Consider the following 13,567-nt stretch of genomic DNA (forward strand, 5'->3'; position numbering starts at 1 on the left):
TCCCCTTGAGTAGCTTGTTAATGGCACTCACACTCATGATATTCCAACACCTCTGCCAGGCATTGTGTGTATGCGCTTGTGTTTGTGCGCGCGTAGGGTAAGACAAGGGAAATTTGAAGACAGTACATCACACACGCATGGCTCATGAGGTTATGTTTGTTTGTCTGCTTGCAAAATGTCAGGAAAATTAGATTTGGATAAGATTTTAGTGGCTGATTACATTTTGGTGGTGCATCATCTGAGTTTTCCCATCATTAGATCATTGGTAATAATAACATTCTGCTCTTATCTTTGTTAAATAACTGATAACAATTTCTGAGCTTCCTTCACTGTCAAGGTCAATACCTTAAAACTCTGATTCTAATTCAATTAAGGCAATCAAATAAGGGATTAGGGAGCCAATAAATTCCAAATTCTAAAAAATTATTCAGTGACCTTGTAAATACAACAGTAATGTGTGTTATTATTGGTTAATACAATTACCCATCACTTGGGCAATTATTCGAGTTGACCTACGAGGCTATGAGAGCGCTGAGTAGCTGCTTCGGCCCAAGACCCTGGCCTCTACAGCAGCCGCTCAGCTCGGTTTGAAAATATGGCAGAGTGGGCAACACTGACTGCTCACATTTTTGTTTTTAAAGACAAATTTTGCCATAAAGCAGCAGTCTGTAAAATTGTGTAGTAGGTAGAATTGTGAACAAAATCTGATCAACTCCCTCCTTCCCCTTTCCTACCTGATGCACCACAGACCTGCCAACAAAACTCCTCTCAAATTAAAACATTCAACAGAAGGAGGAGGAACGTCAGCAAGAAGTTTGTCACAGATTTTAGAAAATGGGTGAAGCTTTGAACAGATGGGGGTTGAGATTATGTATGCAGCAAAGCACTGATCACGTTTGTTGACTGCGGCGTTGCTCAGAAAACACACACCTGTCCCATTAGCTGAGTGAAAAAGAGACAAACAGGTGACATCTGGACACGTCAGATTCACACGGAAGAAAAACAACCCTTTCAAACTCACAAAGACAGGAGGGATTTCACTTTACCTATCATCAGCAGACTTCTTGCCTTTCTTCTGAGGTGCATTTTTGGTCTTCTTGACTTTTTGCTCGGATTCAGATTCACTGGAACCTTTCCCGGATTCACTGGAGGTCTTCGCAGACTCCTCGCTGCTTTTCTCGTCACTCTCGTCTTCACTGCCTGACTCTGTAGCAACGTATAACACAGTCAGATCAGTTCATATGTTCAACAGAATGTCACACACAATAGCAGCGTCTGTGCTGGTTCCAGTGTCCATTCACACTGCCTTGGGCGCTAAAGAACAACGTCATTCTAATACATCTTCTCTTTCAACCTTGCCCCGGATTTTGCTGCAAATCGCTCCCGTTGGTTGTTAAGGTTCAGGTAAACTACAACTGACATCTGATCTTCAGCCCTTAGATCTTCAAACTCAAAAGACAACACCATACCTTCACTACTGCTGCTGCTGCTGCTGCTGCTGTCACTACTGCTGCTCGCAGATCCTTCCTCTTCCTTGTCCTCTTCATCAGAGTAGAACTTGTCATCAGATTTGGATGGCTTGGCCTTTCCTGAGGGGGCCACCGACTCGCTCACCTGAGAAATTGTGGTGGGAGAGCCATTAAGGAAGCAGATTGAAGGACTAAGGATGAAGATCAAGAACAAACTGGCTGCCAAAAACTTTATTTAACTTTATTCTTCTCAGTCATATGGACACACTACGATACTCAATTTCTGCTGGCATTTGTTTTCTCGAGGACAGCACAGATTTTGGTTGGTTCTGTTAAATCTACACTGTACTTGGAACGAGACAAATTTTCTGGTGCCATCATTTCTTGTGCTCTCTATCATTGATTATTGATTTGAAGAGGCAATAATGAACGTAAACTGGTGTCTAAATCTAGATTTCTGATAACACATCTCCCAATTAGTTTCTTCTCAGGTATGCGACATTGTGTACATATACTTAAAAATATCATTGGTCAAAATAAACAACAAAAGGAAAAAGCTTTGAGGTTCGTTATGAATGTCATCAACCATTTATTTAAGACTTAATATGGAATATATGAGGCAGTTGGGCTCCTTACTTGTTCAATGACCTCGACATTCCTGACAGACTGGTCAGGAGCGACAGCTGGCCAGTCTGGGAGCTCCTGGTATCCGGTCGCTCTGATATTGAGACTGTGAGAGAGGGTGCCCAGCTGAAAATGGTCTCGATCTGAGAGTAGACAAAGGAGAAATAAACGGAAAATGGAAAAACGTGCACCAGGTTGAGAAGATGAGAGAGGTGAAAGGAGCAGGGAGGTCACGGTAATATAAATGTGATAGAAAAGAAAAGAAAAAAGGAAGAATAATGAGTGGGTAGATATATGAAAGGGAGGTAGATAGGGGAGAGGGGGGTTGGGGGGTTAAATTCCCCTCAGTCTATGTCTAAGGAGGGAGCTGGTGGCTAAATGTGCTGTAAAAAAAACACAATCACGCAAATGCATTCAACAACATCTATCTGCATCCGTGCACATGCACTCTTCACTCCAAGCAGGAGGGTAATCGCTCTGTGCTTTGGGAAAGATGTTCTACAAACTGTGCTTCACTGGCAAGAAGGTGGAAAAAAAAAAACTTAAATTGTGAATATTAAGAATGACAGGGGTGGTTAATGCTTTCCATAAACATCCAGTAGGTGCAAACAGCCTCAGAATTTCAATGTTTTAGGAGGCAGTTTGCGTCCCTTATGTGAGGGCGGGAGAGAAAGAGCGGAGGAGAGAATAGAGGCAGCTAAATGAGGGGGATCGTCTCCCCCAACCGCCTGCCTGGAAAAAGGTTAGCATTAGCTCAGTAATTTACCCATCCCATTAGTTCTAGGTTAAGGGGTTTGACCTCACTGCCCTTCAGAGAGACCAGCACACCAGAATAATAAAATCACTGCTGCATGAATCAACTTTGCATTCTACTGGAAACCACTAGATGGAATATGAGTCGCGGGTAATACCGACTGATAGATGACAGAAAGGGAAATTTAGAATTCAACTTTAACACAATCTAAAATAAGAATAGGAGGGTTATAAAGGTGGGCACCTTTGAAAGCAGACTGAAGGAGAGGGGCTGGTTTGGGGGCCAGCAGGATCCGTTTGGCGTACTTGTTAAGGGCACCGCTTTTCTCGCTGGGCACGATCAACTGTCTTATGAAGCGTGTCCTGTCCCTGATATCGTAGTTCTGGTCATATTTGCCAAGATTAAGGATGTACTGAGTCAACAGCTTGGTCTGAGGGGCAGAGAGAAACAGAGAGTAAACACAGAGATACACTTAACTCTACTTATTCTACAAAAAGGCAACAAAAACAAAACAAATGTGTTCAGTTGTTGCGTTCAATCAGCCACACAAATCTATTCAGTGGCCCTCTTAATCTTAATCCTGGACCAATAAAGGTGTGTCCTACACATGTGGACGGGTACATGTACATTAAAAACCCATACTCCATTTGCTTCCCGGCTCCATCGCTGCCTCTCTCTCCTCTGTCTACTAGTGGAGCATTACTTGGAACAAGAGGCCTAATGATATGCTCGTTAGAAAAGGCAGTGCTGGGCTCATAAACTCAAAGTCAGAGAGCACAATCACCGCATCTAACTGAATGGACCTGTAGACACCAGACAGGGCTATGAGTCTTACACGAAAGCTGTCTTATCCACAGCTCTTTGAAAAGGGCGTTGAGCTCTGAGCAGAAGGATGGTTTAGTTACTGTTAGGTAAAGCTGATTAAATAGTATTACAGCCTGAGCTTAAAGACTGATTTATTTAGGTATATCGCTTTTGTACCTGCTTAGAATTCGTCAGATAGAGTTTGGCCGCTAGGTTTACGATCTGTAGCTTGACAATGTCTTCCTCCGCTGTGAAGGACTTTGCCATCTTGCGGAGTACGTCAGGCGCAATCTTTGGCACCCTCTCACAGTACTCTCCAATCAGCCACAGGATGCTGGCACGGGCCATGGGAACCTGAAAGATCGGTTGAGAGAAAAGTCCAGAAGTTCGATTTCAATGAAGTACAAACTTATGAATTGTTTGTGAAATTGAAACTTATTAACATAAAGCTGACTCATACAGTGATGTTGTCAAAGAGGTTGGCCATGTGTTTGATGATCTCACTGTGTTGTGTGGGCTGAGTCTGAAGCAACTTCTTGATCACCACCACACTCTCAGCCACCACAATCTCTGTGGATAGCAGACACAGAACTACAGTTACAGCTCCATATTTGATCATTTTTATGGTGTAGGAAGAACACATGACTCATTAATTCCACTTTACCATCTCTGTTGGAGAGTAGCAGTACCAGCCCACTGAGGCAGGTGTCCGTCACCTCGGAGATGTTGGTGGCACACCTGCCGATGGCCTGAATGGTGGCTGCAGCAAAAGGCTTGTCTTGGCTCTTCACATAGGTCTGAAAAGTATAAGACCAAAGTAAAGGGACAACTGCAGTGAAAAGAAGTTAACAAGTCAGAGAATAAAGCAGACATAGCGTGGAGTCTTTAAGTGCGTGCCAGATCTTTCAGTGATTATAATTAATAACAACAAACCTGAAATTCCCTCAGGATGATGGAGATGTTGGCTTCATTGGCCAGGTTGGTCAGAATCTCCAGCTGGAAAAACAATTATAAAATTCTTTATAATCTAAGAATCTTTTATGCATCATTGGTCAGGGAATTGAGTAATGATGAAATAAACTGGTCGTCACCTTCAGTGTTTTGATATGTGTGGCATCAGTGGATCTCACATAAAAGCTTTTCATGTAGGGTTCGAACATTCCCTGTTAGGAGATATATGTCAAGTTATTGTCCACTTCGATGCAAGTTTAGTTTTAGTATCAGTTGTGACACAGCGTCAACAAGTAGAAGTACCTTCCTCTGGATGGACATAGTGGCTATATTCTGAAGAACAATGTACTGCACTTCTCTGTGGGAAAGAAACAGAAACAAAACCGTTTACAATATTGACACACAAGCTGTCAACGCTGTTTGGATAGAAGATATACAGTATGCATGACCTCTGTAATGACCCCTAACAAAGGGGAACGGAGAAACAGACGCATGAAAGTGTTTTTATCCTCACCTGTGGCTTCTTAGTAGTCGAATTAGTGACTTGGTGACGATGTTGACTTCATGCGTGGGGGCCAGATGCCAGTATAGCTGAGCAACAGACATCACCACCTACAATTTACCAATAAAGCAAGAAAATGCAGTCAAGACACAGAACATGTTTAAACGTCTAACTGCATTTTAATCCATCTTCGAACAGTAAACACCTTGAGATCAGTTGACATCTGTAAAGAAAATGTTGATATGCCTTGATTCCTTGCTATTTTAACACCGGCAAAGTAATTACACATTAACTTTAAAGTGTTTTAATATAAATACACAGGTTTAAATTACATGAATTCCTTCGCATTCACTTTGAAGGCTCTCTACTACTCGACATGACTCTATAAAGGTAATTTGTCAGCGCGGCTTTAAGTAGCAGCAGGACGTGTGTCTATCCTCGCAGCCATCATGAAAGAGTTCAGGCATCAATGAAGATGGAAGGTGTCAGTGTGTTTATGCTGGTAAACACACAGCATGTCACATTTTAATCAACTCCTTCATTTGAGAGCATTTTTCCTTACTGTTATACGCTGAGAGACCTTGAGGCTCCTGGGTGATGGAAACCTGCACTCACTCACTGTGTTCGAAGCTTTTTTTCAGTCTCGGGAGTGCATTATAGTGTGTGTGTATGTACTAAGTCATTGTGTAGTGTGGTCTGTGAATACATATTGTGTTCGTGTCTTGGGAGTGAATTATTGCCACACAATTCCAAGGGTAAATTAGTAATGAGTAAGTCAACGATACATTTGTGTCATTTTCTACTTTACGGTTTAATTGCCCGTTCTGAGCGGCCAAAGTCTATGATTTCCATGCTCGCGGCGAGATCAACTGATGAACAATGACATGACATGGGTGCTCACGCTGAACAGCTCTAGAAATATTTTGTCTAATGCTGATGGCTGATATCTATTTCATCATGGTTGCTCCACAAAATGCTGACACGGAGAAACATTTTGTAATAAAGGTTTTACAACAGCAATAAAAGCACTATGTTGAAGTGCTCACAAGTGATACACCTTACGACTAATCTTGCCGACCCTCCCTTAACATCTTCCACCTGATATGTTAAACCCTTCTCATTACCCCACCTCAGGTCTAAAATTTGGCCTGACTATGAGAATTGGTTTATTAGGAAGCACATTAGCTGACACCATGGGGTAAAATGAATCATCCTGGGGTGCATAGACACAACATACTGAACATATTCAAATATGAATATAAATAGATAAGTAGAATTGTGTGTCTCTGTTTTAGTGGCTAAATCATGCACATATTACAAACTAACAGGGTCCATGAGTTTAATTTCAGGTGGGTGTTGACTCCAAACTGTCTGTACATCCTGTGTGTATAGTATGTTCCAACTGTGCGGTTGACTCACAGCAGTGTTCCTGCTCTGCAGCAGAGGCTTAGTGTTCCTGAGTAGCAGCCTGTGGTCTGGATCCATGACGTAAGGTTTGTCCTCGGTGTGTTCTTTCTTATCCTCGTCAGAGTCGTAGAACGCTTTCTCATTATTCTCATCAAACACAGCTCCCTGAAAAACAAATCATGTAATATGCAACGGTGACGTGTGGGACTAGAACAGGAGATGCAGGTTTCTTATGTCCTAGTGGTTTCAATTAATTACTGGTAACTGAAACATTTGGACATTTTCTAGCTTTTACACGGATCAAAGAACTTTGAGCACTGAGAAACGTCCAGTGCCTCACCTCCTTCCAGGGGCTGAGAAACTGCGTCCTGGCATAGCGAGTCAGCATGGAGATGATGACCACCTGGCCCCACTCTTCCACATCCACCAAGAGGTTGCACAGCTTTCTATAATTCTTATGGATCAGATCGATGCGATCCGGACAGACATCCTCAAAGGCCACCACCACACTGCCGGCCACCAGCTACACAAAAATATGAAGGAAAGGAGACAATGAAGTGAATCATGAGCACAAGGTTTTTTTACTACTCCTCAGTGTTAACAACCTAATTGGAAGTTGTTGTTGTTGTATAGCAACGCCTTTTTCAAATTAAACAAATATTCTATCTCTTAAACAAGCTGTAATATGCAATCTGTGGACTAATAAAGCAGCCATTGACGGACACGACCCTGATCTGGAAAATATAAAACTTACTATTATTGCAGTTAAGTAAAAGAATGCATATAACAATAATGCAACTGTACAGCTCTGATTACAATACACAGTTCTCTCTCTAAGTAGTTCGACAATAATTGGACAAAAAATGTTTGCACGTTTTCAGTAACAAATTTTGCAAAGCCGTGCCACATAAATCCAGTCAGGAGATGTATTTCTCTTGTTTCCTTTGTAATTGATATTTTTCCTGGATACTGAACCCACTATAAGTTCAATTCGCGGGATAAGGAGGAGGAAGACAGCAGAGAGCTTACAATCAACTATCCTTTATTGGTAGAATGGAACAAACCCATTTGGCTGTTCCATGTCCCACCCAGCTGCCTGCTGGCTCACAGGCAGAATGCGTGAGTGACATGACAGTGTATTAATATGCAAACAGCATTAACATGGGGAGGCAAGGAGAAGCACAGGGTGAAGACAAAGGGAAAGGGAACAGAATCCCGTCTTCCCAATTAAAGCCCGCTGGCCCCTGGTGGCCCCTGTGAGAACTCTGTGCATGTGCCCATCTCATTGTCATGTGCCTGCATTGATTGTGCATGCGTGCACGTGTGTGCGTATGTGTATGAAATGTGCACGTGTGATGCCGCTGTCTGTAGGTTTTCAAAGAATTCTGGTCCGAGTGATGATTAGCCTTCTTAACATCAGCACAGTCTGAGGAAACTCACACTGATGAATGGAACACTAGCTGATCAATTGAATTATTCAATTATATATTGAATATCTTCATCTTCCGTGACACATGGGTTTTGATGAAGCGCTGGCTGGTTCTCAAAACCCAGAAAATTTAAGAAAAACTTGTATCCTATGATAGACTATCAGCAGGTACAGTTTATCTGGTGGATCAAATATATGCTAGGTTGGCCGTAACAGTTATGTTGCGACTGTACATTAAAAATATGCAACTCCCACTAATGTGTGGTGAAGACGATGCAGATATATTTGTACAGAGCGTATTCAACAGTTATGGACACTGCTGGGTCTTGGAGGAGGTTTGTGTTGTCTGCCTCCCATCTAGTATTTCAATGAATTGACAGCCAAGATGCCATAAATATCTAAACTATTTGAAACACAGAACATGTTTACATTGACTTTACCCTGCATAAGTTGAATTATGTACCTTGACAGTGTGTTGTTTTACTTCACAGGTAATAGCACAACATTACCCTTCAACAAAAAATGACTTTCCTCATCTACGTATGTTCACAAATGATCAAAGACACAAATCTGTCCAGGTGTAACTCAATTGCGTTAGATGCTATGTTGTCTCTGGATTAGGTTTCATTATAGTCATCAATTTCTTTCAGTGAGCACTAAACTACATTTATTTGCAAAACATCACAACAAGCATTATTTTTTTATCAGTCAATCCCAGTAGTAGCGGCTCGTTGTACAGAGGCGCTTTTATGTTAATTTATCTACCCATATGTAGATAAATCATGTAGATAAATCTATCCATAGTGTTTATTAGGCTATATCCATTCTGTGGGTATTTGTGTGTATATTTGTGTGGGTGTGTCGTTCTCGCCTGGTGTTTTCCCCAGGCCTCTGCCGTCTCAGAGGCTATTACAGCCACTGCTGTTTCCGAGCATGTGGCTCCTGCTGCTGCCTGGCTTTGTGCATTCTCTCCCAACTTCCCCCATTAGACACAGCTCCAAGGTAAACTACATGCACCATCAACAAAAGTGACACCCCAATCTATGGAGTTCATACACCTCATCCCCCTCCTCCTCCACCCTCGGCCATATTATCTACCCTGCGTGACAAGCTGGTAATGGAAAAATCACACTAAGCAAATGGTTCTTCTAATAACAATAAATTTCCTATAAAATTATGAAGGGCCCAAACCGTTTCCTTGCATCTATTTTGCTATGAATTCTAATTAGGGCGCCAGAGAGGCAGAGAGTGCTGGGTCATCACACCAGAGACAACGTGCGCCTTTTTGATTGATGGCCCGGCGTGGGGTCGGCCTATCCTCCCTTCGTTCGCTCCTCTCCTGCTCTCTTCCTTCTCCCTCCCTTTTCTCTTAAATTAATGGGCATCTCACCTAGCCCCTAATCATAGTACCGCTGTCCCCCTGCCCCTCCTTTCTGTTCTCATTTCAATTTTGCAGAGGGTGCAGGGGGGGAGGATAGGAGGGGATCGATCATTTATCTTGTAATGGCGGGATAATAGATCCATCACGGTAAAACAGCTGCACAAACTCCTATGTTGTCTCTGTCATCAGGCCTTCCCATTTTCTCTTTAATCCATCCTGCCTATAAGCAGGCCGTGTGTGTCACAGCCATTTAACCAAACAGGCACATCTGTAAAGGTAAACGTCAGGAGGCCTGGACAATACCACCGACTGGAACAATAACCAAACGTTTCCTTCTTCTCCAGGCAGCACGGTGACATCAGCGATTTAGCAATTACTTCAATGAACTCCCTGATTTATAGATCAATTGATTCATTAATATCACATTGCGTAAAACTGGCTTGTCTGAAAAGTCTTGTTACTTAAAGTTGACAATATTTAATAAAACATTATTAGTTAATAAACAAATACAATTCAATGCCTTTTCACAATATAAATCCATTCAATCAATTTATTAATTACTGGACATATTTCACTCAATAACATTTAGGAGATTAGATAAGTGTGTGTGTGTAATCTTGGCATATTAAAATGCATCTTCTGGTAGCTTTTAAATATTCTCTATGTTTTCCACTCTTCATCAAAAACTAATAATGGTTGTAAATATGTAGCGGCCGCAAATTTACCCTATATTCATACTATTTTTGCTGGTGCTTTATTTGGCCAAATACATTTTGGAAAGACGGGGCTAGGCTTAACCCGTTGCTGCATTGTGAGTGACAGCTTAGCTACTTTGCATGGTCTTGTGAGGTCAGGGCGTGAGGTCACAAGGTCTCGCACGCTGTTGCAAGATGGCGCCTGCGTGTGAAGAAGAGTGTTAGACCAATACGGCGAGAGATGTAGACTGCATGATATGGAGACGGTTTTGGGTTTAAAAATGACGGCTTCGGTGCAAAGTCTGAACAAAGAAAGTAGCCAGCAAATCTGGGAGAACGAGCGATCTATTCTATCTCCTCAAGCATCCATCGCAGTGCAGGGAACGCACGAAACTGCGTCCTGCATTAATACCAGGATACATATTGAATATTGCCAAAGGATTGAAAAATATTGTAATGAATATTTTTGGGCCATGTTGCCGAGCCCTACTGCTTGTAGTGTGTGTGATGATAGTGCCCTCTCCCTCTGTCCCCAGCCTCATGGTGTGGGCTCCAATGGGGAGAAGTCATCTGTCTTCGTTAGTGTCCGGGGCTAAATATGCTATGCATCTGGTAGTGGGCTTTCCATCCCCCCTTGGCCTGAGCTTTGTTTTGTTTGTATAATGATAGGTATATGCTCTGAATACATAATTACAGCAAACCGTGCATGACTTGCATTAGGAACACACAACTCTCTACTATTCTGCAGCCAGCTTCTAATCTAAAATTGGCATTTAAGCACCCTTTATAGTACTCACTGTGACCTCCTCACATTAATGTGACGCCTACTGACTTCTAATGGGCTGTCTGCATTCTGACTGTGACTGGCCTAAACACGGAATTTGAGAGTCCGGCTAATTTATGGTACATTTTGAAGAAAAAAAAAAAAAGAGGAAAAAAAAACGAAGTTGGCCTTTGAGAAAATTAAGCTGACACTAGCATCAGTGCGAAAATTCCCTCCAAATGGACACTTAACAAGGAGCATCTGAAGATGTGTGGGTTTAAGTGGGTGTTAACAAACCATGGCATTGCTGAATGAGCTGAGGGATGGAGAGCTACAACGTAAATTGCTTGACTGGGGCGCCCTCCAGTGGTCTGAATACTACAAGATAACACGAGTATACGGTATAGTAATGGTGTTACTCACTGTGCTTTTGTCTTTCAATAGTTTCTCAATAACTTCGATCAGCTGCTCCTTCTGCTCAGGATCCAGACTGCAGAGGAAAATAACAAGTGTTATCATTTATTCACTCCACATGAAAACTTTATGGACCGAGTTGAAATCAGTCTGAATTATTTAACGTGTAAACATCAATGTGTTTGCCTGCAGTGGCTCAGATCAATTGTCAGCAAGGATGATTTAATTTTTATGTTATTACTCTAACAAAGAAACTAAAACAACAAACTAAAATATAAAACGTACTTTGTTAGTATCAGTATTACTACTTTATACAGGAGACTAGAGATATTCATGTTTAATTGTGTGACCTTTCCATTTGAATGCTGTTCAAATGTAATTTTTTTCCATCCATGCCACTGTAACATGGAAGATAAGTGTTGGGCAACACCCCAGTTATCAGCATTAGCTAACATTTACTGCTCGGAAAAAGACAAAGAATGTGACGGTGAGGCGAGCCAATCGTGCCAAACAGTTCGGCCAGTAGCAACGAGCTTTACCCGGTGATATCTGCTGTTTGTGAATGGTTAAAGACTGACGCAGCAGCAGGGCCCGCCTTACCTGTAAAGCTTCTGGATGGCATGGGCGGAGGTCTTCCTGACATAGGGGGACATGTCACATGCAGCCTCTTTGATGGCCAGCATCATGATGGGGACAATTATGGAGACACGGATACTGGATAGAACCCTCAGTGCACTGGCCCGGATAAACTGGTTTGGGTCCTGAAACAAAGAGATGAAGACTTGTATACATGCAACAACAGCGTGTGGAAAAATTGCTGAAATACTACAACTCAACTACTCAAAAGTACATTCTTCACATTGTAATACAACACCGCCATAAAATCACATTATAGTGCATCTTCTATTTAACCTGTTATAAGGAACAGGAGAGACAGAATTGGAGATGTTACCTTCAGGGCCCGCTGGAAGGTGCTGATGGACAGCAAAGCCAGGTCCTGCTGTTCCTCTGCATACCTCACCAGGTACACGTACACCAGCTTCTTAATCTGCCGACGGAAATCAAGGAGAAATTACTCAGTAGTAGTAAAATGGGAATTAATACACGGCACACGGGGGAAAACTATCCGATAAACCAGCTGTGTTCTAAAACTTCAGCAGGCGTATGTGAAGAGACACGCTGCTTATTTTCCCACAATCAATAAAAGACTAAATGAACAATTATGTGCGATACAACAAGGAGAGCCTTCATCGAACAAGATTGTTCTGAGGGAACTTTTAGTATGTTGTTTTAAGGGGTGGAAAAAAAAGCGTTGCTATTCAAAGTTTTCCTGTCTCTATGTCGCTACTTGCACACCCAGTTGAGTATTGTTTCAGCCAGAGAGTGACGTGTACGTAGTTTTGATCCTTGTTTGTTCTCCTCCTATGCTAGATACATAGACACACACTTACAGAATAAACACACACACACACACACATATATATATACTATATATATATATCATCTGAGGTACAGAGTGTACAACTGGGTTCCACTGCAGTTCTTTACTCGCAGGGAAGGCAGAGATAATATTTGTCCTGCATTCTGACAAGTTAAAGTGGAGGTCATAGGTTGCTCCTCTGCTGATTCATGTCAGCAATTCTGAGAGGGAGAAGAGCAAATACAGAGCTCAGAGTTGATTTCTCTTCTTTACTGTGAATGTATGAATGACGTGAAAAGTAGAATACAATTGGATATTAAGCTTAGCAGTTGGGATAACCATATAGACTTACATTTAAGGGCTGATTTGAGGTCAGGACAAGGTTACACAGTAGGTAAAACTGCTGAGAGCTTCATTCAGTAATCAGTGCCATGCTTTCTAATGTAGCCAGTATTGACCTGCATCAGTGCACCACAGTTCTCAATCATGATTCCGGTCATTACTGGTGGAATAAATGGCATTACTCACGATAAAAAGGAGACAAAACCCATCTGCTCTCAAGTCTTTCGATTCTTAGACCACAGATTAAACGACTGATTCACACTGAATGATAAAGCCTGCATTCACACTAAAGGCCTTGAGGCCCAATTTAGATTTTCATTTGCCTATATCTGTTTGTGGAGCCTCTTTACATCTTTTAACTGGCTTATATCGGATACCTCTGTTCAGACAGTTTCAACCTGAAGCAACCTGTGTAAGGAAACCAGAGTTTCCAGGGCGAAAGTAAACAAAAAGCTGCAATGAATGTAAATGTCACAGAAGTAACTATGCAAGCTCCTGCTCCACAATGGTGCAGTTATATTATAAGACAGAGGAAAGGGATTGGAGCTCTGCGTTGCCGCATTGAGAGGGGCGGCAATGATCACTGCAATTTTGTTTCACGGGGACTTATTG

General features: G+C 42.1%; 1 protein-coding gene across 2 annotated transcripts in view; it reads right to left on the reverse strand.

Moving 5' to 3' along the window:
* Positions 1-13,567, reverse strand: part of ap3b1a (adaptor related protein complex 3 subunit beta 1a) — a 45,520-nt gene that overhangs the window by 23,973 nt on the left and 7,980 nt on the right. For both annotated transcript variants that reach the window (XM_076163953.1, XM_076163952.1), the window contains exons 4-19: positions 12,146-12,241; positions 11,794-11,954; positions 11,203-11,269; positions 6,852-7,034; positions 6,524-6,676; positions 5,117-5,214; positions 4,906-4,960; positions 4,743-4,814; positions 4,585-4,647; positions 4,316-4,448; positions 4,112-4,221; positions 3,829-4,005; positions 3,091-3,277; positions 2,106-2,236; positions 1,470-1,614; positions 1,047-1,206 (exon numbers count right to left, since the gene is read on the reverse strand). In XM_076163953.1, the coding sequence (XP_076020068.1) occupies positions 1,047-1,206; positions 1,470-1,614; positions 2,106-2,236; positions 3,091-3,277; positions 3,829-4,005; positions 4,112-4,221; positions 4,316-4,448; positions 4,585-4,647; positions 4,743-4,814; positions 4,906-4,960; positions 5,117-5,214; positions 6,524-6,676; positions 6,852-7,034; positions 11,203-11,269; positions 11,794-11,954; positions 12,146-12,241 (1,991 nt within the window). The remainder of the gene's footprint in view (positions 1-1,046; positions 1,207-1,469; positions 1,615-2,105; positions 2,237-3,090; positions 3,278-3,828; positions 4,006-4,111; positions 4,222-4,315; positions 4,449-4,584; positions 4,648-4,742; positions 4,815-4,905; positions 4,961-5,116; positions 5,215-6,523; positions 6,677-6,851; positions 7,035-11,202; positions 11,270-11,793; positions 11,955-12,145; positions 12,242-13,567) is intronic.

Source organism: Genypterus blacodes, unplaced genomic scaffold, assembly GCF_046128005.1.
Source record: "Genypterus blacodes isolate CSIRO-AG114 ecotype Tasmania unplaced genomic scaffold, CSIRO-AGI_Gbla_v1 ptg000133l_1, whole genome shotgun sequence".
NCBI lineage: Eukaryota > Metazoa > Chordata > Actinopteri > Ophidiiformes > Ophidiidae > Genypterus > Genypterus blacodes.